Source organism: Amblyraja radiata, chromosome 1, assembly GCF_010909765.2.
Source record: "Amblyraja radiata isolate CabotCenter1 chromosome 1, sAmbRad1.1.pri, whole genome shotgun sequence".
NCBI lineage: Eukaryota > Metazoa > Chordata > Chondrichthyes > Rajiformes > Rajidae > Amblyraja > Amblyraja radiata.
The window spans coordinates 90,060,887-90,088,872 of NC_045956.1; the positions used below are offsets into that span (position 1 = coordinate 90,060,887).

Below are 27,986 nucleotides of genomic sequence, written 5' to 3' on the forward strand. Positions count from 1 at the left end.
ACAGCAAGATTGTTACACCTAAGGTACTGGAAGAGAGAAGGTGGGTGACGGTGAGAAAGGGAGGGAAACATGGAATTCCAAGATTCCCGGTTGTTGGATTTAAGAGAGTTAGATAGAGCTCGAGGAGCTAGTGTAGTCAAGGGATATAGGGAGAAGGCAGGCACGGGTTATTGATAGGGGACGATCAGCCATGATCACAATGAATGGCGGTGCTGGCTCGAAGGGCTGCATGGCCTCCTCCTGCACCTATTTTCTATGTTTCTATTTTGTACATCATGTGAACAGGTTCGCCCACTTAGAAGCTGTCGGGACAGAAGACGTTATCACAATGAGCGGCAGATTGGCTTGCGAAGCAAAAAGGGCTGTTGAGCCAAAACCAAAGAGGCCAACTTCAGGCAACGCCATTGTAATTGGAGACTCCATTGTGAGAGGTACGGACAGGGGTTTCTTCAGGAACAGACAGGATTCAAGGATGGTGTGCTGCCTTCCAGGTGCCAGGATCCAGGATGTCACGGACAGAGTGCAGAAAATCCTCAAGGGCGAAGGTGAACAGCCGGAAGTGGTAGTGCATGTTGGCACAAACGATGTCGGAAAGAAGGGGATGAATATTCTGCAGTGTGACAGAGAGTTTGGAAAAATGCTGAAAAGCAGAACCTCCAGTGTTGTTATCTCCGGTTTGCTTCCAGTTTCTCATGCTGGCGAGAGCAGGAACAGGGAGATAAGGGACCTGAACGTATGGCTGGGGAACTGGTGCAGGGGGCAGGGATTTAGATTCTTAGATCACTGGGATCTGTTTTGTAGTAAGGGGGAACTGTACAAAGGGGACGGATTGCACCTTAACAGATGGGGGACCAGCATTCTGGCAGGCAGGTTTGCCACTGCTACACAGGTGGTTTTAAACTGAATAAGGAGGTGGGGTGTCAAATGGGATAGTCGAGGACGGAGTTAAAGGGAAAGAGAGTAAAGGGATGGTTAATGACCCCAGAATTAACGGGAAAGGAAGCTCACAAAGGGATAGGAGAGTATGACGAAGTGCAATAGGGATCGATGTGAAAGGTGAAATGCGTAAGGAATTAAAAGAATTGTATATGAATGCGCAAAGTATAAAAAGTAAAGTAGATGAGCTTGAGGCTCAGTTAGAGGTTGCTAGATATGACATTGTGGGGATTACTGAGACGTGGCTGCAGGAGGATCGGGCCTGGGAACTTAATATTCAGGGTTATACATCCTATAGAAAGGACAGGCACGTGGGCAGAGGAGGGGGGGGGGGTAGCTCTGCTGGTGATGGATGGAATTCAGTCCCTTGTGATGGAAGACATAGGGACTGACGAGGTGGAGTCACTGTGGATTGAGTTGAGGAATTGTAAAGGCAAGACGACACTAATTGGTGTCATCTATAGATCCCCAAATAGTAGCCTGGATGTAGGGTCTAAGTTGCAGCAGGAGTTAAAACTGGCATGTAACAAAGGTAATGCCACTGTGGTGATGTGGGATTTCAATATGCAGGTAGACAGGGAAAATCAGGTTGGTTCAGGACCCCAAGATAGAATAAAACTAAAAGAATAGTTCAGGATAGAATAAAACATAAAGAAAAGATGTATAACACAGCAAAGAGTCGCTGGAAGTCGAGCGAGAGAGTAAACAGGGAATTACAGACCAGTTAGCCTGACTTCGGTGGTGGGAAAGATGCTGGAGTCAATTATTAAAGAGGTAAGAATGGGGCATTTGGATAGCAGTAAAAGGATTAGTCCAAGTCAACATGGATTTATGAAAAGGAAATCATGCTTGACTAATCTTCTGGAATTTTTTGAGGATGTGACAAGTAAAATGGATGAAGGGGTGCCAGTGGATGTAGTGTATCTAGACTTTCATAAAGCCTTTGATAAGATCCCGCATGGGTGACTGGTGACTAAAATTAGAGCACATGGTATTGGTGGTAGGGTGTTGACATGGATAGAAAATTGGTTGGCAGACCGGAAGCAAAGAGTAGGAGTGAACGGGTCCTTTTCAGAATGGCAGGCAGTGGCGAGTGGAGTGTCGCAAGGCTCGGTGTTGGGGGCACAACTGTTTACCATATATATTAATGATTTGGAAGAGGGAATTAGGAGCAACACTAGAAAGTTTGAGGATGACACAAAGCTGGGTGGCAGTGTGAACTGTGAAGAGGATGTTAGGAGGTTGCAGGGTGAACTGGACAGTTTGAGTGAGTGGGCAGATGCGTGGCATATGCAGTATAATATAGATAAATGTGAGGTTATCCACTTTGGCGGGAAAAACAAGGGGGCAGATTATTATCTCAATGGGGTTAGGTTAGGTAAGGGGGAGGTGCAGCGAGACCTGGGAGTCCTTGTACACCGGTCACTGAAAGTTGGCATGCAGGTACAGCAGGCAGTGAAGAAAGCTAATGGAATGTTGGCCTTCATAACAAGAGGATTTCAGTATAGGAGTAAAGAGGTTCTTCTGCAGTTGTATAGGGCTCTGGTGAGACCACATCTGGAGTATTGTGTATACAGTTTTGGTCTCCTAATTTGAGGAAGGGCATCCGTGTGATTGAGGCAGTGCAGCATTGGTTCACGAGATTGATCCCTGGGTTGGTGGGACTGTCATATGAGGAAAGATTGAAAAGACTGGGCTTGTATTCACTGGAATTTAGAAGGATGAGGGGGCATCTTATAGAAAAATATAAAATTCTATAAGGACTGGACAAGCTAGATGCAGGAAAAATGTTCCCAATGTTGGGCGAGTCCAGAACCAGGGGCCACAGTCTTAGAATAAAGTGGAGGTCATTTAAGACTGTGGTGAGAAAAAACTTTTTCACCCAGAGAGTTGTGAATTTATGGAATTCCCTGCCACAGAGGGCAGTGGAGGCCAAGTCACTGGATGGATTTAAGAGAGTTAGATATAGCTCTAGGGGCTAGTGGAGTCAAGGGATATGGGGAGAAGGCAGGCACGGCTTATTGATAGGGGACGATCGGCCATGATCACAATGAATAGCGGTGCTGGCTCGAAGGGCCGAATGGCCTCCTGCACCTATTATTTATGTTTCTATGTTAGCCAATGACAATGCCATGAGTTGTTTGTCCAGCTGCCCTGCCTGTGCTTGAAACTGCAATGTTTTATTAGGTCTGACTATGTTTGGAAGGAATAAATGCGTTATTCGGTCCGACTGTATTTGGTTCAAAAGTCCGGCTCATTTCGTGACTTCCGCTTAGCGGACAGGTCGCGCTGATTGCGTAATTTCCGGTAAGTGCAGAGATCGCGCTGATTGTGCAATTTCCGGTAAGTGCAGAGGTCACGCTGATTGCGGAAGTGCCGCTGACTGCGGAAGCCCCAAAGTGGAGAGGCCGCACTCAGCCGTGTGAGTATTCAAGAAAGTTTACTGCCATATATGGTGTGTCAGTCAGTGAGTGTGTGTGTATTTGTCAGTGAGTGTGTATGAGTGTGTCAGTGTGTGAGTGTGTGAGTGTGTGAGTGTGTTTGCGAGTGAGTATGTGCGAGTGTGAGTGTGTATGTGTGTGCGAGTGCGAGTGTGAGTGTGAGTGAGTATGTGCGAGTGTGAGTGTGAGTGAGTATGTGCGAGTGTGAGTGAGTATGTGCGAGTGTGAGTGTGAGTGAGTATGTGCGAGTGTGAGTGTGTGTGAGTATGTGCGAGTGTCTCTGTGTGTGTGTGTGTGTGTGTGTGTGAGTGTCTGTGTGTGTGTGTGAGTGGTCTCAGTGATTGAGCTGCCAGCCCAAGAATCCATTTGGCCCACAATGTCCATACTAGCCCTCTGGAAACCAGTAACTTCGGCCCACAACACCATGCGAGCGCTCAAGAAAGCACCCCCCCCCCCCCCCTCCCCCACTGGCCAGCAATATTGGAATTGGTGTAGAGGTGGAATATTGCGTTGCGGGACCAGCCCTCCCATGTGAACATGGACCTAACGGGTCCCAATTAGTTTAGTGTATATATATAGATATATAAATATATGTGAGTATGTGTGTGTGTATATATACACACTGAATTTTTTGTTTCTCTCTCTTGCGTTTATCATATTATTTACAGTGTACTATGTTTACATATTATGTTGTGCTGCAGCAAGTAAGAATTTCATACGGGTGGGAGATTGCAACCTTCATGTGGTCCGCCCTGTTTCGACGAATGCAATCAGCCCGGCGTGCACAATCAAATAAGAGCAAATAGAACAAGTTGTCCTACAACTTTAGGCTGTGCACGTCATACGAAGAAGAATTTCATTGTTCTATCTGGGACATGTGACAATAAAACACTTGACTCTTGATGTTTGAGAGAGAACCCAGGTTTTTGAATTGGTTGAAAGATACAGGATGGAAACAGGCCTTTCTTAATGTTGTGCTTTGAGTGTTTGTAGGTATTTCTGACTTTTCAAATAAGAATATCACCAACAAACCCATGATGCAGAAATGAGAAGAGTGGAAGTAACGAGGTGTTTCATTTGGATGCCATGGATTAGCACACATGTTCTCGTTATGTACACCATGATGATCCTGATGCACATTATGAGGACTTGCGTGTGAACACCTGTCCACGCACAAACACACACCCGTACGTGCACTCATAGAGGTATGGGCTCAGGCAAACGTATCCTTGCCCACTGCCTCCTTGTTGGCCCTGGTCCTCCACCCACCATCTCTTTGCCCCACTCACCTTTCATCTTCCTGACACCAAATATCATTTATTTCAGTCCACACTATCCCCAAACACTTTCTACCAGTCTGAAGAAGGGTCTTGACCCAAAACGTCACCCATTCCTTCTCTCCAGAAATGCTGCCTGTCCTGCTGAGTTACTCAAGCTTTTTGTGTCTATCATCAGTTTAAACCAGCATATGCAGTTCCTTCCTGCACTCTTTCTACCCTTTTCAGTTGTGTCCCACCTCTATTGTCTTTTGTGCTTTCACTCAGCCTCCTGCTTCCTTTCTGTCTTCGTTCCTGTAGATTGATGACTTCTCTATTACCTACACAAAGGGTAAGGACATGCATCATCAATCTACAGTTCCCAACAGGATTCCCACCCTCCTTTGTTCCCTCGGAGCCACAGATTTCCTTCCACCCCATCTCTTCTCTTCCCTGTTCATTCTCTCACCTACTGTAACCTCTGCCCTCCAACTCCTTCTCCATTACTTTCCTACCCAACCACTAGCCCCACTAAAACAAAACTCAGAAGTATATAGCCTACTTGGTGCAGTCGGTCAGAACCTTGAGCAAGTACATAGATGCTGCCTAAGTTGGTTGAAATCTTGGGAACGGTTTCAGTTGGGTGCTCCATGGAGACCGAGAATAGCTGAGTAATTTCTCCCCTGGCCATGTAGCATATTAGTTAATCAGCTACAATAAGCTGGTAGCTTTCTGGTTATCATTACCAATTACTTTTTAAAATTCCAGATTATTAACCAAATTGAAATCCCTGGATGGTTTTGAATTCAGGATGCCGTTTGGAGAGACACAACATGGGAACAGGCCCTTCGAACCACCGAGTCCACACCAACCATCGGCGACCCATTCCCACCAGTTCTATCTTATCCAACGTTCTTATTAATAGTCTGATGCCAAGTGTAACTAGAGAGAGGAAGTGGAACTCAAAGCAGACAGTGCGAGAAGTCTGGGTCTGAAGAAGGGTTTCGGCCCGAAACGTCACCTATTTCCTTCGCTCCATAGATGCTGCTGCACCCGCTGAGTTTCCCCAGCAATTTTGTGTACCTTCGATATTCCAGCATCTGCAGTTCCCTTTTGAACAAAACAGTGCGAGAAGTCAGCATGGTTTTGTGAAGGAAAGATCTTGCCTGACAAATCTGCTGGAGTTCTTTGAGGAAGTTATTAGCAGGCCAAACAGAGGGGAGGCTGTAGATGTTGTTTACTTATATTTTCAGGCCCTTGATAAGGTGCCACATGTCAGGCTGCTGGGGAAGATGAGAGCCCATGGTATTGAAGGGAATATACTAGCATGGATAGTGGGTTGGCTGGATGGCAGAAGGCAAAGAGTTGCAATAAAAGGGCGCTTTTTCTTGGTGGCTGCCAGTGACTAGCGGAGTTCTTAAAGTCATAAGGTCATAAGGTCATAAGTGATAGGAGTAGAATTAGGCCATTTGGCCCATCAAGTCTACTCCGCCATTCAATCATGGCTGATCTATCTCTCCTTCCTAACCCCATTCTCCTGCCTTCTCCCCATAACCTCTGACACCTGTACTAATCAAGAATAGTTCAGCAAGGATCGGTGTTGGGGCCGCTTCTCTTCACGTTGTATATTAATGATTTGGATAAGGCGATTGAAGGCGTTGTGGCCACGTTTGCAGATGATGCTAAGAGAGGTGGAGGGACAGGCAGTGTAGAGAAAGTGAGGACTCTGCAGAAGGACTTGGACAGGTTAGGATGGGCAGAGAAGTGGCAGATGAAATTCAGGATAGCAAAGTCATGCATTCTGGTAATAAGAATAAAGGCGTAGTTTATTTTCTAAATGGAGAGAGAAACCAGAAATCAGAGGTGCAAAGGGATTTAGAAGTGCTGGTGCAGGTCTCCCAAAAAGATAATTTGCAAGTTGAATCCACAGTAAGGAATGCAAATTCAATGCGAGCATTTATATCACGAGGACTAGAATACAAAAACAGAGATGTAATGCCGAGGCTCTTTTAGGTGCTGGTCAGGCTGCATTTGGAGTACTGTGAGCAAATATGTAAGTACTGTGAGCAAATATGGGCCCCATATCTGGGGAAGGTTGTGCTGGCTCTGGAGAGGGTCCAGAGGAGGTTTACAAAAATGAATCCAGGAATGAGTAGGTTAACATATGATGAGCGTTTGACAGTACTGGGCCTCTACTCACTGGAGTTTAGAAGGTTGAAGGGGGATCTCATTGAAACTTACAGAATAATGAAAGGCATAGATAGAGTGGATGTGGAAAGGGTGTTTCCTCTGGTGGGAGAGTCTAGGACCAGAGGTTGCTCATTTGGAAAGGAGGTGAGGAGGAACTGCTTTAGTCAGAGCGTAGTTAATCTGTGGCATTCATTGCCACAGAGGGCTGTGGAGTCCAAGTATCTGGATATCTTTAAGGCAGATAGACAAATTATTGATTAGTACAGCTGTAAGGGTTATGAGGAGAAGGCAAGAAAATGGGATAAGGAGGCAGAGATCAGACATGATTGAATGGCTGTGGACTTGATGGGCCAAATGGCCTAATTCTACTCCTATAACTTGTGATCTTGTGAACTTGTGAAAATGTGGTACCTTGGTGCAGATTGAAATGTGTCATTAATATTCTGTGCACACTAAAATATATCTGAGTGCTTTGTTAGGATATAATTTGATTTTCTGACCTGCAATATTTTTAAGGTTTAAGTTCAGTTTAAAGATACAGCATGGAAACAGTTACTTTGGCACCAAATCCACGGGTGACCACCAGCACCCGTTCGCACTAGGTCTATATTATCCCATTTTCACATCTACTTCCTACACACTAGGGGAAATTTACAGAAGCCAATTAACTTACAAAATGCACGTCTTTAGGATGTGGGAGGAAACCCGAGCACCCAGAGGTAACCCACGTGGTCACAGGGAAAACATGCAAACTTCACACATCCTGGGGTCAGGATCAAATTAGGATCCAAGGCACTGTGAGGCAGTGGCTCTACCAGCAGTGCCACTGTGCCTCCCTTTTATTCACCTGAATCCCTAGACTTTAGACTTTTACTTCATTCACACTCTTATTTTCTATGATGTTGCTGATGCATCATCTTTTCTCACTAATGGGCTGCACCTCTCATGCATTTAAAGTACATTTGCCAACCAACCTCCAAATCCATCATTTTTTGCCTTGTGTTCCTGCATGGCAGTTTTCTTCAGTATTATGTTTTAGCATAGTTGGTTGATTTTAATATGAAATTACTTTGTTCTTCCCACAAATCATTACTATAAATTAAAAATAGCAGAGGCCCCAGGATCAACTTTTTGAGATCAGACTCTTGTGTTGTCTCATATTTGTGCTCTGTATTTTTTCTGGTAGTTTCTTTCCTTCTCTGCCATTTGTAATAAAGATTAACATAACGTTTACCTTCATTGTTTGCTCACTGACAAAGGGGAAGAGAAGGCCAAAATTCCTCTGAAAGATTCCTCTGGACACAAGAGACTACAAATGCTAAAATCTTGAGCAAAAACAAAGTGCTGGATGAAGTTGGTGGGTCAGGCAGATGTTGCCATGACTTGCTGAGTTCCTCCAGTAGTTTGTTTTTCACATTTAATGACCATCCTCTCCTGAAGTGACTATTTACTTGTATTTTTTATTTTAAAATGCTATTAATGCTTCACTTCCCTAAAACACATTTCCAAATGCTTATGTATTTTGACAAGTAGATCTTTCAGTTTCTCAACACCCTCCAGTAGTTTTCCACAATGTTCTCGTTCTCGTTCATTGTGTTCCACTCTGGAATGCACAAGTGCACACTCCCCTTTGATGAAATGTAGTTGCCAAGCCTGCTCTTTTACAACACAATTGTAAAAAATAACTGTTTCAGGACTGGACGAGGGTTGGTCAAGACTATAAATAATGATCTCCTCTTTTTTTCTTTTCTTCTCTCTATTCTCTCTCTCAACTTTCTTCATTTACTCGTTTTCTTTTTTCACACACTATATATTTCACATCTTTCTATCCTTTACTATCTAACTTCTTTTTCTTATTCTAATCTTTTTTCAGTGTAACAAAAAAAAAAAAAAAAGAAGTTGTACATAAAATGTATTATGAAAATATATATTAGGCACTTTGGTGCCATATGACTGTACTTACTTCTAATAAAATAAAATATTAAAAAAAAAAAAAAAAAAAAAAAAAAAAAAAAAGCCGGCTCTTTATTATTTTACCACTGCTACCAGAACATACCCCAGTCATGGAATGACATAGCATGGAAAGAAACCATTCAGCTCACCTTACTCGTAACGACTTATTGAAAGAGCAATGAAATCAGCTCCACTCTCCTTCTCTTTCATCCATTCTGATGCAAAAATGAACACAGGGGTACAATGACATGAGAATATCCAAACACGGGGAGGAACAAGCATCTAATGTCACTGACTTGGTGTTTGAATATATCATAGTGAAGTTTTATAATATACTAAAGCTGCTCTCTATACATGTGGCACACATGCATGATATCAGCCACATTGTCCGCAGAAAAGAAAGGTGAAGAAAAAGGAAAACGTGTTGGCAGCTTGGATCAGGGCATCCACAAAGCTGAGGCATTTTTGTTTCCCTTACAGATCATGAATCTGTACAGATCTGCCCCTCTTATCTCATAAGATCATGAGCGATTGACTATTGACAGATTAGATTAGATTAGATTCCTTTATTTGTCATTCAAGACCTTTCGGTCTGAACGAAATTTCGTTGCCTGCAAAACACACAATAAACACAAATTAACATCCACCACAGTGAGTTCACCAGGCACCTCCTCACTGTGATGGAGGCAAAAGTCTTAAAGTCACTGTCTCTTCCCCTCCTTATTCTCCCTCTGCGCTGAGGCGATCCAGGCCTCCGATGTTGTTACCCCACCGGGCGATGGTAAGTCAGTCCCGCGGCTCAATCTAGATCCGCGGCCTGGGTTGGTCGAAGCTGCCGAGATGTCGCCCTCCAGTCCAGCGGATGCAGCTGTTGCCGCGGGAGCTCCGTAAAAACAGGTCACCAGCCTGTGACCTGCAAGCTCCTGACGATGTCGTCCACTGGCCCGCGGCCGAGCCCCGGATTCAGGTCGCCGCCGCCGGAACGCCGACTCTGCCACCGGAACACCGCCTCAGCCACCGGAACGCTGCCTCAGCCACCGGAACCCCGCCTCAGCCACCGGAACGCCGCCTCAGCCGCCTCAGCCACCGGAACGCCGCCTCAGCCACCAGAGCACCGTCTCAGCCTGAGTCGTGCCGCTGCCAACGGAACGCCGCCACAGTTCCGAATTCGGCCAGCCTCGCGTTGTGAGCCCTGGCTGGAGCTGCCTCGAGGTCGGTCGTAGTTGGAGGCCGCCAGCTCCACCATTAGGCCTCAGTGCAGACGGAGGCAGAGGAGGGGGGGATACGACAGAAAGAGTTGCATTCCCCCGAAGGGGGAATTCTCTATTACCTACACAAAGGGTAAGGACATGCATCATCAATCTACAGTTCCCAACAGGATTCCCACCCTCCTTTGTTCCCTCGGAGCCACAGATTTCCTTCCACCCCATCTCTTCTCTTCCCTGTTCATTCTCTCACCTACTGTAACCTCTGCCCTCCAACTCCTTCTCCATTACTTTCCTACCCAACCACTAGCCCCACTAAAACAAAACTCAGAAGTATATAGCCTACTTGGTGCAGTCGGTCAGAACCTTGAGCAAGTACATAGATGCTGCCTAAGTTGGTTGAAATCTTGGGAACGGTTTCAGTTGGGTGCTCCATGGAGACCGAGAATAGCTGAGTAATTTCTCCCCTGGCCATGTAGCATATTAGTTAATCAGCTACAATAAGCTGGTAGCTTTCTGGTTATCATTACCAATTACTTTTTTAAATTCCAGATTATTAACCAAATTGAAATCCCTGGATGGTTTTGAATTCAGGATGCCGTTTGGAGAGACACAACATGGGAACAGGCCCTTCGAACCACCGAGTCCACACCAACCATCGGCGACCCATTCCCACCAGTTCTATCTTATCCAACGTTCTTATTAATAGTCTGATGCCAAGTGTAACTAGAGAGAGGAAGTGGAACTCAAAGCAGACAGTGCGAGAAGTCAGCATGGTTTTGTGAAGGAAAGATCTTGCCTGACAAATCTGCTGGAGTTCTTTGAGGAAGTTATTAGCAGGCCAAACAGAGGGGAGGCTGTAGATGTTGTTTACTTATATTTTCAGGCCCTTGATAAGGTGCCACATGTCAGGCTGCTGGGGACGATGAGAGCCCATGGTATTGAAGGGAAGATACTAGCATGGATAGTGGGTTGGCTGGATGGCAGAAGGCAAAGAGTTGCAATAAAAAGGCGCTTTTTCTTGGTGGCTGCCAGTGACTAGCGGAGTTCTTAAAGTCATAAGGTCATAAGGTCATAAGTGATAGGAGTAGAATTAGGCCATTTGGCCCATCAAGTCTACTCCGCCATTCAATCATGGCTGATCTATCTCTCCTTCCTAACCCCATTCTCCTGCCTTCTCCCCATAACCTCTGACACCTGTACTAATCAAGAATAGTTCAGCAAGGATCGGTGTTGGGGCCGCTTCTCTTCACGTTGTATATTAATGATTTGGATAAGGCGATTGAAGGCGTTGTGGCCACGTTTGCAGATGATGCTAAGAGAGGTGGAGGGACAGGCAGTGTAGAGAAAGTGAGGACTCTGCAGAAGGACTTGGACAGGTTAGGATGGGCAGAGAAGTGGCAGATGAAATTCAGGATAGCAATGTCATGCATTCTGGTAATAAGAATAAAGGCGTAGTTTATTTTCTAAATGGAGAGAGAAACCAGAAATCAGGGGTGCAAAGGGATTTAGAAGTGCTGGTGCAGGACTCCCAAAAAGATAATTTGCAAGTTGAATCCACAGTAAGGAATGCAAATTCAATGCGAGCATTTATATCACGAGGACTAGAATACAAAAACAGAGATGTAATGCCGAGGCTCTTTTAGGTGCTGGTCAGGCTGCATTTGTACTGGGAGCAAATATGTAAGTACTGTGAGCAAATATGGGCCCCATATCTGGGGAAGGTTGTGCTGGCTCTGGAGAGAGTCCAGAGGAGGTTTACAAAAATGAATCCAGGAATGAGTAGGTTAACATATGATGAGCGTTTGACAGTACTGGGCCTCTACTCACTGGAGTTTAGGAGGTTGAAGGGGGATCTCATTGAAACTTACAGAATAATGAAAGGCATAGATAGAGTGGATGTGGAAAGGATGTTTCCTCTGGTGGGAGAGTCTAGGACCAGAGGTTGCTCATTTAGAAAGGAGGTGAGGAGGAACTGCTTTAGTCAGAGCGGAGTTAATCTGTGGCATTCATTGCCACAGAGGGCTGTGGAGTCCAAGTATCTGGATATCTTTAAGGCAGATAGACACATTGTTGATTAGTACAGCTGTAAGGGTTATGAGGAGAAGGCAAGAAAATGGGATAAGGAGGCAGAGATCAGACATGATTAAATGGCTGTGGACTTGATGGGCCAAATGGCCTAATTCTACTCCTATAACTTGTGATCTTGTGAACTTGTGAAAATGTGGTACCTTGGTGCAGATTGAAATGTGTCATTAATATTCTGTGCACACTAAAATATATCTGAGTGCTTTGTTAGGATTTAATTTGATTTTCTGACCTGCAATATTTTTAAGGTTTAAATTCAGTTTAAAGATACAGCATGGAAACAGTTCCTTTGGCACCAAATCCACGGGTGACCACCAGCACCCGTTCGCACTAGTTCTATATTATCCCATTTTCACATCTACTTCCTACACACTAGGGGCAATTTACAGAAGCCAATTAACTTACAAAATGCACGTCTTTAGGATGTGGGAGGAAACCCGAGCACCCAGAGGTAACCCACGTGGTCACAGGGAAAACATGCAAACTTCACACATCCTGGGGTCAGGATCAAACTAGGATCCATGGCACTGTGAGGCAGTGGCTCTACCAGCAGTGCCACTGTGCCTCCCTTTTATTCACCTGAATCCCTAGACTTTAGACTTTTACTTCATTCACACTCTTATTTTCTATGATGTTGCTGATGCATCATCTTTTCTCACTAATGGGCTGCACCTCTCATGCATTTAAAGTACATTTGCCAACCAACCTCCAAATCCATCATTTTTTGCCTTGTGTTCCTGCATGGCAGTTTTCTTCAGTGTTATGTTTTAGCATAGTTGGTTGATTTTAATATGAAATTACTTTGTTCTTCCCACAAATCATTACTATAAATTAAAAATAGCAGAGGCCCCAGGATCAACTTTTTGAGATCAGACTCTTGTGTTGTCTCATATTTGTGCTCTGTATTTTTTCTGGTAGTTTCTTTCCTTCTCTGCCATTTGTAATAAAGATTAACATAACGTTTACCTTCATTGTTTGCTCACTGACAAAGGGGAAGAGAAGGCCAACATTCCTCTGAAAGATTCCTCTGGACACAAGAGACTACAAATGCTAAAATCTTGAGCAAAAACAAAGTGCTGGATGAAGTTGGTGGGTCAGGCAGATGTTGCCATGACTTGCTGAGTTCCTCCAGTAGTTTGTTTTTCACATTTAATGACCATCCTCTCCTGAAGTGACTATTTACTTGTATTTTTTATTTTAAAATGCTATTAATGCTTCACTTCCATAAAACACATTTCCAAATGCTTATGTATTTTGACAAGTAGATCTTTCAGTTTCTCAACACCCTCCAGTAGTTTTCCACAATGTTCTCGTTCTCGTTCATTGTGTTCCACTCTGGAATGCACAAGTGCACACTCCCCTTTGATGAAATGTAGTTGCCAAGCCTGCTCTTTATTATTTTACCACTGCTACCAGAACATACCCCAGTCATGGAATGACATAGCATGGAAAGAAACCATTCAGCTCACCTTACTCGTAACGACTTATTGAAAGAGCAATGAAATCAGCTCCACTCTCCTTCTCTTTCATCCATTCTGATGCAAAAATGAACACAGGGGTACAATGACATGAGAATATCCAAACACGGGGAGGAACAAGCATCTAATGTCACTGGCTTGGTGTTTGAATATATCATAGTGAAGTTTTATAATATACTAAAGCTGCTCTCTATACATGTGGCACACATGCATGATATCAGCCACCTTGTCCGCAGAAAAGAAAGGTGAAGAAAAAGGAAAACGTGTTGGCAGCTTGGATCAGGGCATCCAAAAAGCTGAGGCATTTTTGTTTCCCTTACAGATCATGAATCTGTACAGATCTGCCCCTCTTATCTCATAAGATCATGAGCGATTGACTATTGACAGATTAGATTAGATTAGATTCCTTTATTTGTCATTCAAGACCTTTCGGTCTGAACGAAATTTCGTTGCCTGCAAAACACACAATAAACACAAATTAACATCCACCACAGTGAGTTCACCAGGCACCTCCTCACTGTGATGGAGGCAAAAGTCTTAAAGTCACTGTCTCTTCCCCTCCTTATTCTCCCTCTGCGCTGAGGCGATCCAGGCCTCCGATGTTGTTACCCCACCGGGCGATGGTAAGTCAGTCCCGCGGCTCAATCTAGATCCGCGGCCTGGGTTGGTCGAAGCTGCCGAGATGTCGCCCTCCAGTCCAGCGGATGCAGCTGTTGCCGCGGGAGCTCCGTAAAAACAGGTCACCAGCCTGTGACCTGCAAGCTCCTGACGATGTCGTCCACTGGCCCGCGGCCGAGCCCCGGATTCAGGTCGCCGCCGCCGGAACGCCGACTCTGCCACCGGAACACCGCCTCAGCCACCGGAACGCTGCCTCAGCCACCGGAACCCCGCCTCAGCCACCAGAACGCCGCCTCAGCCGCCTCAGCCACCGGAACGCCGCCTCAGCCACCAGAGCACCGTCTCAGCCTGAGTCGTGCCGCTGCCAACGGAACGCCGCCACAGTTCCGAATTCGGCCAGCCTCGCGTTGTGAGCCCTGGCTGGAGCTGCCTCGAGGTCGGTCGTAGTTGGAGGCCGCCAGCTCCACCATTAGGCCTCAGTGCAGACGGAGGCAGAGGAGGGGGGGATACGACAGAAAGAGTTGCATTCCCTCGAAGGAAGAGACAGAAAACCATGTTTCACCCCACCCCACACATAACACAACCTAATAAACCAAAATTCGATTAAAACAAGACAAAAAAAAGAACAAAAAAAAGTAAAAACAGACGGACTGCAGGCGAGCCGCAGCCGTTCAACAGCGCCGCCACAGTTAATCAGGTAAACAAGTGAAGTTCATCATTGATTGAGGGGGAATTATATTCCTTGGAGAAATGTGGAATGATGCTTTAAAATTAGAAGTAAACTACACTTCACAGTAAATCACTGTCTAATGAAATGATCCGAGTAAATACAATGTGCACTTGTTGGTGTCAAAGAGCACAGAAACAGGCCCAACTCATCCATGCCTCATCTAAGATAGTCCCATTTGCATACAGTTTGCCCATATCACCCAAAACATTTTCTATCTATGTACCTACCTAAATGTTCTTCAGCCTTAGACTCCCAGATTCACTCAGTCAAATCATTTCTAAGTGTGGTCGTAAACTGATTGCTTCCTGATTTGTAGCAGCAATTCTGTTATTGTGATTCTGTGGCTTATGACATTTCCCATGTGTGTGCAGCTGTGGCAGTGCAGATGGAGAAACATCATTTTCCACATCACTATCATTTCCGGATTGTGAGATATTGCTGCATCTCAAACATTTAATAATATCAACTTCAGCTCCCTTTTTATGTCTTCACTTTGTGGTTCAGGTGATGGGTTGTCCTTTTGGGGAGATGCTTTTGGTCCAGTACATGGCTTATTTACGGCACCAAACTGCAAAGGTGGCCAAAATCCTTTCACTGTCTTTCTAATTGGACATTGATTTTACTGCTCTGGTTTTCTTCTCCCGGATACTGCCACTGAGCTTCAAGCAAAAACTGTCCAGGATCATAGTTAATGTTAAAAAGCTTAAGAATATGGAGATCTAGTTCAAGTACTTTGATTAATCCCTTCTCCTTTCTGAATGATTAATAATATTTTCTCTGTACAACTGCTAGTGTATAGCCCAGCTTTATAAAATACGGGTCAATGTGAAATTGGTGAATAGTGAAAAATCTCACCTAAACTACTTAAGGGCATGATTACTTTTTATACACTTGCTGCTCCACTTACTAAGGTGGAGGACCATTAAATGTCATCTCTACTTATTCAAATTATCTTTAAAATTAATATAGGTAGAGGATTATAATGGCAAAACAATTTGAAGAGATGAAGGCTTGGTCTGATCTGGTGAAAGATTACACAGCTGATTGGAACAAGGGCTTACATGGTCTTAGTGTTTATAGATTCAGGCTCTTGTGAACATGACGAGTGCACAGGAAGCACCAATGCAATTTGTTGCATTTCCTCTACGGGGGCCACTATCATGGGTTTTGAGATACATTTGTACACTAATTTACAAGTGCAGTTTGCATCCACCACCAGCTCTTGCACCGAAGTACAAGGCTTAGAATAATGTAAGTTTGAGTTACAATTTTCCTACCAATAATGACATCTGACCAGATTAGAATTTGGGAACTCAAGGTAAAAGCACCTTTAGGAGGTAGTGACCAGAATATGATCAGTTTTAATCTACAATTTGAGAGGGAGAAGGTAAAAGCGGGAGTGTCAGTATTGCAATTGAACAAAGGGGACTATGGAGGCATGAGGGAGGTGCTGGCCAAAGTTGACTGGAAAGGGATTCTAGCAGGGATGACGATGGAACAACAATTGCAGGTATTTCTGGGAATAATACAGAAGATGCAGGATCATTTCATTCCAAAGAGGAAGAAAGATTCTAAGGGAAGTAAGGGGCGACCATGGCTGACAAGGGACGTCAGGGACAGTATAAAAATAAAAGAGAGGACGTTTAACAGCAAAGATGAGCGGGAAGCCAGATGATTAGGAAACTTTTAAAGATCAACAGAAGGCAACTAAAAAGGCAATATGGGGAGAAAAGATGAAGTACAAAGGTAAGCTAGCCAAGAATATAAAGGAGGATAGTAAAAGCTTCTTTAGGTATGTGAAGAGGAAAACATTAGTAACGACAAATGTGGGTCCCTTGAAGATGAATTTATTATGGGAAACAAGGAAATGACAGACGAGTTGAACAGGTACTTTGGTTCTGTCTCCACTAAGGAAGACACAATCTCCCAGATGTACTAGGGGGCAGAGGACCTCGGGTGATGGAGGAACTGAAGGAAATTCACATTAGTCAGGAAACGGTGTTCGGTACCGAGGGATGATAAATCCCCAGGCCTGATGGTTTGCATCCCAGGGTACTCAAGGAGGTGGCTCTAGACATTGTGGATGCATTGGTGATCATTTTCCAATGTTCTATAGATTCTGGATCAGTTCCTGTGGATTGAAGGGTAGCTAATGTTATCGCACTTTTTAAGAAAGGAGGGAGAGAGAAAGCAGGGAATTATAGACCAGTTAGCCTGACATTGGTGGTGGGGAATAACAGTAACAGGATCATGTAGAAGCAGTAAAAGGGAAATCATGTTGTTCAAGAAGGAACTGCAGATGCTGGAAAATCGAAGGTACACAAAAATGCTGGAGAAACTCAGCGGGTGCAGCAGCATCTATGATGGGAAATCATGCTTGACTAATCTTTTGAGGATATAACAAGCAAATGGACAAGGAAGAGCCAGTGGATGTAGTGTACATGGACTTTCAAAAAGCCTTTGATAAGGCCCCACACAGGAGATTAGTGGGCAAAATTAGAGCACATGGTATTGGGGGTAGGGTATTGACATGGATAGAAAATTGGTTGGTGAACAGGAAACAAAAAGTAGGGATTAACGGGTCCCTTTCAGAATGGCTGGTAGTGACTAGTGGGGTGTCGCAAGGCTCTGTGCTGGGACCACAGCTATTAACAATATACATTAATGATTTAGATGAAGGAATTAAAAGTAACATTAGCAAATTTTCAGATGACACAAAGCTGTGTGGCAGTGTGAACTGTGAAGAGGTGCAGGGTGTATGAGAATGCATGGTGACTTGGATAGGTTGGGTGAGTGGGCAGATGCAGTACAATGTGGATAAATGTGAGGTTATCCACTTTGGTGGCAAGAATAGGAAGGCAGATTATTATCTGAATGATGTCAGGTTGGGAAAAGGGGAAGTACAAAGAGATGTGGGTGTCCTTGTACATCAGTCACTGAAAGTAAGCATACAGGTACAGCAGGCAGTGAAGAAAGCTAATGGCATGTTGGCCTCCAGAACAAGAGAAGTTGAGTATAGGACCCACAATCCTGTATATATCTAGGGAACGATGGTGAAGAGAGTCAAAAGCTTCAAATTCCTGGGCATGCATATTTCCGAAGATCTTTCCTGGACCCAGCACACTGATGCGATTATAAATAAAGCACATCAACGCCTCCACTGCCTGAGGAGTTTACGGAGATTCAGTATGTCAGAGAGGATTCTCTTGAACTTCTACATGTGTACAGTAGAGAGCATATTGACTCGTTGCATCGTGGCCTGGTTCGGCAACTTGAACGCCCTGGAGCGGAAAAGACTGCAAGAAATTGTGAACACTGCCCAGTCCATCATTGACTCTGATCTCCCCACCATCGAAGGGATTTATCGGAGGCGCTTCCTCACAAGGCAGCCAGCATCGTCACTCATTTCACCCCTGCCATCAGGAAGAAGGTACAGGAGCCCGAAAGCTGCAACATCCAGGTAACATCCAGCATTCCCGATATTAATGTGGCCATGACAATTGTTTAAAAATACAGCACTGCTCTCCCTTTCCCATTTGCAACGTTTTATTACAGACAACTTCAACTCAAGAAGGGAATTCAAGTTTTTAATGTTATTGTAAACAATTTGCTAGCTTTATATCAATAAATACAGTATAATTTACAAATAGTCACATTGTAACATACAAAATTCCACCACATGTGAAGTGTAATTAGCTCACTATCTCAAAAATATTAGAATAAGATTTGGATTGTTAATTTGCAATTTAATTTCTACTAGACCAAGTGCAGACCCATTGGGTCTGTTTCCCCAACGGCGTTTGCGGGGGGGGGGGGGCTGTGGCATCACACTCACATTAACCACCCCCCAAACACACAGGTGGGGGTAGGGGGGGTGAGAAGAGGGGAGGGAGGGGAGAGGAGGAGGAGGAAACGGGACAGATTTGGGAGGGAGAGCAGAGCGGGGTAGGGGGTGAGAGAGGGGTATGAGGAGAGAGATGTGGGGGAGGGAGGGAGGAGGAGAGGGGTGGGAGGAGAGAGGGGAAAGAGTGGGGAGGGAGAGTGGAGGGGGAAGGGGGAGATGTGGAAGGGTTGGGAGGGAGGAGAGGGGTAGGGGGAGTGATGGAAGAGGGACAGAGGGGTAGGAGGAGGGGTGGGGTAGAGAGGGAAGGGGGTAGGGTAGAGAGGGAAGGGGGTGGGGGAGAGAGGGATGGGTGGGAGAGGGAGAGGGGCGAGGAGAGGGAAACATAGAAACAGAAATTAAGTGCAGGAGTAGGCCATTCGGCCCTTCGAGCCTGCACCACCATTCAATATGATCATGGCTGATCATCCAACTCAGTATCCTGTACCTGCCTTCTCTCCATACCCCCTGACCCCTTTAGCCACAAGGGCCACATCTAACTCCCTCTTAAATATAGCCAATGAACTGGCCTCAACTACCTTCTGTGGCAGAGAATTCCAGAGATTCACCACTCTGTGTGAAAAATGTCTTTCTCATCTCTGTCCTAAAGGATTTCCCCCTTATGTTTAAACTGTGACCCCTTGTTCTGGACTTCCCCAACATCTGGAACAAACTTCCTGCATCTAGCCTGTCCAATCCCGTAAGAATTTTGTACATTTCTATAAGGTCCACCCTCAATCTTCTAAATTCTAGCGTGTACAAGCCAAGTCTATCCAGTCTTCATATGAAAGTCCTGACATCCCAGAAATCAGTCTGGTGAATCTTCTCTGTACTCCCTCTATGGCAACAATGTCTTTGAGCATTGGGCATTGTGACATCACACGATGGAACGTTCACCAGGGGCTGGGGCTGCTTCTATGGGTGAGAAGCCAGTTTATTTTTGAAATATTGGGAGGGGGGGGAGAAGGATTTGATTAAAAACGTGTACTTAAACACGACGAAATGTAATGAGGAGCGGATACTTAGAAAGACAAGTGAAATCTCTACCGAAATGGAAAAGATGTCGGCGATTCTGCGCCTGGTTTCGGAGTTGCAGGGAATCAAAGGAAGAAAGGCGGCCGGCAGCCGTCCATGTAAATGGATCCATTCCGATTGGACATCTGCGAGTATTGGGCATTGTGACATCACACGATGGAACGAATCGAAAGGCAGAAAGGCAGCTGGACGGTAGGCGGCAGCCACAGAGTTTTATATAATAATAGATAGATAGATATTAATCCTCTTAGAACTTTCAGCGTTCTAAGGGGGTTAATTTAAGCAACTGATTTGCCGCTTGACAATATTATTTAAAACAAATACAGCGAGAATACAACAGTACTATGCTATAACTGGTTGAATACAAAGCTGAACAGTTTAAAATCCAGTTTCTCAATGTGAGATTCTTTACAATCTGGTCTAAGACCATGATAAAGCTTTTACAAAGCAAGACGTTTTACATTCAAACTCCAATGTAGCATGAAGCAGTTCACAACAGTGCTGTAGCCGAGTGCTACCCCAGTCATCAGCAACAGTCAAAGACAATGATTGTCACAAGTTAGGCTGCCAGCAGCACTCGTTATTGTATTACATCCTGTATCCATTTGTGAACAGCTGCTGTCTCTGTATATAGACCTGGATGGTCAGGTCTTCCACAGCCTACTCCCTCGGAAACAACTCCTGCAACTATCCAAGCACGAGAATCCATATCTTGGCACAGCAATGGTCCTCCAGAATCACCCTGTGGAGAAATGAAAAACAAGTTTATTGTTAGTTTACGACCTGTGGCACTCAGGGGGGTGGTTATGTTGCTGCAACTAGTCTGACCCACCAAAATGACTGTTTCTTTCCACAGATACTCCTAACCTGCTGAGACCTTTCCAGAATTGTTTCTACTTGTGAAATACATAATAATAATAATAATATAATAATAATATCTTTTATTGTCATTGCACCTTAGTGCAACGAGATTTAGTATGCAGCTTCCAACCGATGTAAAAGAAGAGTAACATTGTGTTCATCTGCCTTTGGTTGCTGCAATGCTGTTTTAACAGCAGGGAGTCATAAATCATATATTTCTATTTCTTGCATTATTTTCAAAAGTTATTAATCAAGGGAAGCTCAGTCCATTCCAACCAATATTTAGAAGTGTACTTATTACTGAAATGTAGTGATAGATCAACTATTTACAATATTAAAGGACACATTAGCCTGTAGTCTCAGAATATAAAGTTAAAGAAAGATTCACTTATTCTGATGTTCTTGCATAAAGCCCATAAAACACAATTGCTAGTTTCGATTCTTGGCTCCACTGAGTGATCACCAATTTATTCCTGCATGCACAATAGGGCTTGTTAACCTTTCCTCACAATCCACTGGTGAAGAATTTAGACTGAAGGTGCCAGGCTTCATCCCAAAAGGAAAAGTGGTAAGCTGTTCAAACTAGCACCCAACAGGATATGTGCATGTGTATAATTAAAAACACTGCCACAAATGTAGTTCACACAGGGTGGGAGTTTGTAACCATAAATGCATCATTTCCATCACTCTAGAATTCTATCATCAGTCAAGCCGCCGCCAAGCCTTCAGACCTTCCACCCACTATAACAACTTAACCAGAATTTAATTCCCCATCAGTATTCCCACACATTGGCCTTTACATTTTTGGTGATCCAGCTCCAGGCCATTTCTTGACAAGTAGAGTTACACCCAAGAAAGAAGAAAGTGTATAATCTCAGGAAGAATGAGGTAATTAAGAACGATCCCATACCTTACATGCATCTCTGCCTCCTTCAGGTATCCCTGCACAAATCCTGGGCATCGCCTCTCGGCACTGGGTGTTGTTGTAAACCTTCACTTCAGTCTTCAAAAGCTCATTACTGAAAGATCCACCTGGCAAGGAACAGTAAGAAGTTAGTTTGTAATCCAAAACAGAGGCAATACTTTCCATGCATTATTCCAGCCCCCTTATGACTGCATGTTCCTTCATCACAACACACCATATAAATGGATACCCAAATAGATTGACCTTTAAATAAAACAGATCAGACATGTTTGGCCAGAAAGTTATGTCTTTTAAATTTTGCCAAAATAACAGCTATTTCTTCCAAATGGTTTTGCTCTCATTTTAAACACAAGACCTACAGTACACTGCCAGAACAGAAATTATTTAAAAGCCAAAGGTACACAAAAATGCTGGAGAAACTCAGCGGGTGCAGCAGCATCTGCAGTTCCTTCTTGAACACATTATTTAAAAGCCAATTTTGTGTGACCCAAGGAACAGGCATAATGGCTAGAAGACAAATGTAACATCATTTTGATCATTACCATTTTCACTTGTTTGGCCCCATCCAATTGTTGTACATGTTTGATCAGAAATGGAAGTCGTGGCTGCAGGTAGACAAGCTGGTTGGACAAAGTCTGTGTATTCAACTGGCTCGGACAATTCCAGTAGGGCAACATCGTAATTAGAGGCAGTTGATACAAGAGGATGTAAGCTTATTGTTTTAATTCTTCGTATCTGGATTTGGTTTGTTCCCTGATCCAAGGATTTGACTCCAAACACAGCAATCCAATTTTTTGGGTGCCTAGAATTCAAAGATAAAAAGTTTGAATTTTCTTTTCCAAAACTTAAACATTTAAGTCATAAGGCTCAGCTGTACTCATCCTAGATTTAAAACACCTTCCATCAGTTACATAGCCAGATGATAGCAACTGGTGACAAATGTTCAACCATATTCAAGTTTTCTATGAAACTAAATATTCACTAGATATGTAGATCAAAAAAATCTTAATCACATAAGAACTTTTTATTGCAATATTATTACAGAGGGTTGTAAATATGAGGAGTGGCCATGGTTCCTCAAAAGTCAAATAAACATTATCCAGCCTCAAAACAATGATCTCAACCCCCTCTTGCTTTGGCAATCATGTTTCTAATGCCCATTTAAGCTGTGCCATTTCTATCGGATAGATTTTCCAAATTATTGATCAGTTCCTCATGGATGTACATTTTCTACATTAGGCAACTAATTTGGCACAAAGTAAAACAGTTGGTATTCAGGTAACATATCCTAGATGTTTAACTGGACATGGAGAAACAATTTTTTTTTAAAATAGTCATGGAAAGCAATGGTATTTACCCTTTTCTGAAGCAATGGGCAGCTGATAAAATCCATCGACAGGAGATGAGTGTTGCTGCACAGCTGTGCTGACCATTGAGCTGCAAACTGACTATAAATGGCCACTCGCCATCATACGTGCTTGATCCACCGACAATCCTGTCAGATCGGGTTTTCCGTTGACCACATCCTTTCAAATAAAAAACAAATAATATGTTAATATGCCAAATCCTCAAAATTAAAAACTACAACGTTTTTTGAATCAAAGCCTATGGGGATAATTTAAAGCCTCATCCAAAATATAGCGACTGGGCAGATAACCTCAATGCCACATTGCTTTGTCAGTGTGAATACAAATGTGCTGTCAGGGTCAGCACAGCGATGCAACTAGTGGAGCTGCTGTCTCGTTGGTCCATCTCCCATGTTCAATCCTCTCCCATGGAGAGTATGCGCTCACACACCCATTCGCCATGACCACAAGGGTTTCATCTAGGTGCTTTACTTTCTTTCTGCAACTCGAGAATGTGAGGGTTTGCAGCTTAAATGGCTATTGCATATTGCTTTAGGCGGCACAGTGGTAGAATTGCTACCTTACAGCTCCAAAGACACGGGTTTCGATCCTGATTACTGGTGCTGTCTGTACGGAGTTTGTACGTGCTCTCCGTGGGGTTTCTCCATGATCTCTGGTTTCCTTCCACACTCCAAAGATTGGATTGTAGGTTTACATTTTTTACCAAACCAGGATTGTAGATGAATTTGCTTGGTATAAATGTAAACTTGTCCCTAGTGTGTAGAATAGTATTAACGTGCGATAATCGCTGGGCGGTACGGAAGGGCTAGTTTCCGCACTGTATCTCTAAACTAAACTCGTGTAGGTGCAAATTGGAATCTGAGTTGATGGGAATATGCGGACAATAATAGTTCAGTACAGGGTTAGCCCAGAAATTGGTGGCCAATGGTCAGTGAGGGTTCAGATAATTAAAGCACCCATTTTCATGTTGTATCTCTATACTATTACAACTTACCACAGGCTGTATATTCAGATCTTCTGCAAGCTTCACTGTCTGTGCACTTGTGAGGGAGGTAAACGACTGTAATACAAAACATTTTACACAGCTATTATATATAGCCAAGTAATCTTAAAGGCTTTCATAACAATCTTACAAATGAATGAACTTCAATTTGGACTGCAAGTTGTTCTAACAGGCATTTACTCAGATTCAACTTTATCCCAAAGACATAAGAACCGGGGCGTTTTCACCCAATCCCAGAAATCCAAACTATTGCAGTCAGAACATTTATGACAAAGCCGCATTTAAAATCACAGAATTGGACACGATCACTGGATCCGTTTTACAAAAGCCCCCACCCAAAAAATATGGAATTATAAACAAGTGGTCAGAGGAAGATTTGAAACAGTAACTTTGGTCTTCATTCCAATTTACCAGATTAGGAATTTCAAACAATAGCAACCCTTTTCGTACCCGTTGACCAAAAACCCAATCAGTCCAACTATATTTAGTCCAAAGGTTAAAATCAAAAGTATTCTCATTAACATCTGATCTCCATACATGATTTCTAGCAAGCTCAGTAGCGTACTTGTAATTTTAATTCTTGTTAAAACGAGAAAACATCGTGCAAGTTCAAGTTTGCCCAATTAGTGCTTCTGAACCTATTCACGCATTCAAAGTCACATTACAGAAACATTGTCAGTTTATACTAAATTGATGTTCTTTCAGCTCAATATCAATGGACACGTAAAGAGGGCAGTTAGAGTAAAGACCGCATAACCGCATCTCGGGGTTTGCAACATATTGTAATCAAACGTGCGGGGAAATCTAAGACGACTGATCTTCAACTCCACTACAAATACAAAGTCAGACCATAAAAAAGCGGTATTTAGCAAAAACACCAGTAGCATTTGGGAAATGCTAGCGCGGGAAGAATTTCAACATCAGTAGCCCCCCCCACCCCCCCCCCCCCAATCCCCCCAATCCCCCCATCAGAATGGCTAAAATAAACTTAATGTTTCATTTTACAGACAGAAATGGATCTGCCTTTGGAATAATTAAACGTTCTGAACTTACTGATCCCCAAAATAATTGCCGGCAGTTAAGATGGAATTAGAAATAAAAACCGAAACTGGTTAAAAGTTCGCCTGCAAACAGCATTACAATGCAAATTACTCACCCAACACATAAGCGACCAGCCCTGTGGCTATTAAAACGAACAGCAAGACTGAAATTATTGCTAATATCTTTAAAACTCTGGTCGTCGGTATCAGAGTCCTGACCTCCTCGGTCTTCGCCGCTTCCACATTCACGCTGGTCATTTTCACAGCGAGAACAAACGAGCAGCCACTGGAGTGAATCCGATGTCAACCTCTACTGGCAACAACAGTGAACGCGTCGGTATTTATGGAGAGGAGGGAGTGGCATCAGGTGCCTCCAGGTCTGAGATGACGGGGCAGATCCCCACCTAGTGAATATGGTCCTGGGCGCTCATCCACCCTTGCACAGTTTCATTGGAGTATTGTATCAGAAGGAGTGATGGTGATAGAATACAAACAGATCCAACAAATGGGAGGCATTTGTTGTTTTTTCCAAAGCGGATGCGCTATGAATGGGACAGCAAGCGATGGTTTAAAGAAATAAACGACAAAGTGCTGAAGATGAACTTGATACCGTTAGTTCTTCGCCCCGTCTGAGCCCACATACAAGTACAACTTATCTCTGGGTTTCTTCCATCTGCCCGAGAGGGAGGCTGACGATTATGGGTGATGTTGAAGGGATGATGATGATGAGCGAGGGATGGGTTGATGAGTGGAGGGATTGCTCTGTGTTGGGGGTGATGCAGATGGTGTTTTTATAGTTTGTTGCAAAGATAACGAAGATAGGATCTCAAGCTGCCCTAAAGTCGCAATATATAATATTATTTTTTAACTTACTTTTGCGAATATTACACCCTTTGTATATTTACCATTTTACTGAAACATTAATGTAAAAGTAACAATTTTGCTACGAAATGACAACTTTTATCAAGTTAAAAATATTAAGGTTATTTATAACTAGTTAAAGGTGAATATAAGTATGACTAATTTATGGTGTGATAGATTACTAATAGTAATAATCCTATCCATTGTATAATTCATGCAAAATATGATAGAATGGTCTCGATCCAAAACATCACCCATTCCTTCTCTCCTTTTGTATCTATCTTCGTATCTTTTATGCAGTTAGTTAAATGATTTTGTCTGCTGAATGTACCTTATTGATTTTTTAAATATAATTACTGGAATCAATGGATTGTAGTGTAATCCTCTCAATCCAGATTAGTAATGAAAATTACTGGATTGTCATTAACAACCCGACTAGTGATGTAATAACGGTGTTTGAAATAAATATCAAATCCAACAAATCCCAGAAAAAGCAATAATTCAGCAGGTCAGACTATATTTGCTGCCAGTCTTTATTCATGGTTGTGTTCAAGAAGGAACTGCAGATGCTGGAAGATCGAAGGTACACAAAATTGCTGGAGAAACTCAGCGGGTGCAGCAGCATCTATGGAGCGAAGGAAATAGGCGACGTTTCGGGCCAAAACCCTTCTTCATGGTTTTTCCTTTACTCCTTTATCTCCGCTTTTACTCCTGTGCCTTTGAAAAGAGAAACTGAGTTAATATCTCGTCAAAGACCCTTCACAGAACTGGAAACAAATAAGAAACACGTGTGATTTAAGTTGTTAAGAAAGCTGGAGGTTGGAGTAGATATGTCAAAGGGAAGATATCTGATAGGGTGATATTGAGGTTGCCGTGATGCTTTGCTGTTTGTAAAGCCATCCAGTTCTTGTTACGATACGATAGAACTTTATTTATCCCGGGCGAGAAATTAATCTGCCATCAGTCATAAAACACAAAATACATGAAACAAGAAAGTGATGCGTGGAAAGGATTAGGGATGAGCAAAGATTGGGTTGTGGGGGGGACGGGGGGGGGGGGGGAGAGGGAAGGGAGAGGGGAGTCAGTCTCAGTCTACCCCACGACAGAAGGGGGAGGAGTTGTACAGTTTGATAGCCACAGGGAAGAAGGATCTCCTTTTCTTATAAAGTGGGATAACATTATCTACCCTCCAATCCACAGGAACTGATCCTGAGTTTATAGAAAATTGGAAAATTATCACCAATGCATCCACGATTTCTAGAGCCACTTCCAGAAGTACCCTGGGATGCAGACCATCAGGCCCTGGGGATTTATCATCCTTCAGTCCCATCAGTCTACCCAACACCATTTCCTGCCTAATGTGGATTTCCTTCAGTTCCTCTGTCGCCCCAGATCCTCCGGCCACTACTATATCAGAAAGATTGTTTGTGTCCTCCTTATTGAAGATGGATCCAAAGTACCTGTTAAACTCATCTGCCATTTCCTTGTTCCCCATAATAAATTCACCTTTTTCAGTCTTCAAGGGTCCAACTTTGGTCTTAACTTTTTTTTTCTCTTCACATACCTAAAGAAGCTTTTACTATCCTCCTTTATATTCTTGGCTATCTTAATTTATTTCCTCATATTTTCTCCCCGTATTGTCTTTTTATTTTTTTCTGTTGCTCTTTAAACATTACACAATCCTCTTGCTTCCCGCTCATCTTTGCTACGTTGTACTTCTTCTCTTTTATTTTTATACTGTTCCTGATGTCCTTTGTCAGCCACAGTCGCCCCTTACTCCCCTTGGAATCTTTCTTCCTTAATCCTGCACATTCTGTATTATTCCTAGAAATATCTGCCATTGTTGTTCCACTGTCATCCCTGCTAGTCAATTTTGGCCAGCTCCTCCCTCAAGGACCCATAGTCCCTTTTATTCAACTGTAACACTGACACCTCCAGTCTACCTCTCCAATTGTAGATGAAACCTGACCATATTATGGTCAGTACCTCCTAATGGCTCATTAACCTCAAGTTCCTTTATCAAATCCTGTTCATTACATGACACTAAATCCAGAATTGTCTTCTCCCCTGTAGGCTCAAATCCAAGCTGCTCTAAGAATCCATCACAAAGGCACTCTAC

At 43.5% G+C, this 27,986-nt stretch overlaps 1 protein-coding gene across 3 annotated transcripts in view; it reads right to left on the bottom strand.

Annotated features, from left to right (window-relative positions):
* The window catches only part of LOC116976597 (testisin-like), a 59,178-nt gene extending 33,842 nt beyond the window's left edge, over positions 1–25,336 (bottom strand). The window contains exons 1-6 of one of the 3 annotated variants that reach the window (XM_033026444.1): positions 25,123–25,336; positions 23,958–24,023; positions 22,954–23,122; positions 22,139–22,398; positions 21,582–21,703; positions 20,129–20,552 (exon numbers count right to left, since the gene is read on the bottom strand). In XM_033026444.1, the coding sequence (XP_032882335.1) occupies positions 20,391–20,552; positions 21,582–21,703; positions 22,139–22,398; positions 22,954–23,122; positions 23,958–24,023; positions 25,123–25,264 (921 nt within the window). In that variant the 5' untranslated portion in view covers positions 25,265–25,336 and the 3' untranslated portion in view covers positions 20,129–20,390. Of the gene's footprint in view, positions 1–20,128; positions 20,553–21,581; positions 21,704–22,138; positions 22,399–22,953; positions 23,123–23,957; positions 24,024–25,122 lie in introns of those variants that run through there. The other 2 variants (XM_033026438.1, XM_033026439.1) reach the window with 2 other exon arrangements.
* Between the last annotated feature and the right edge of the window lie 2,650 nt (positions 25,337–27,986).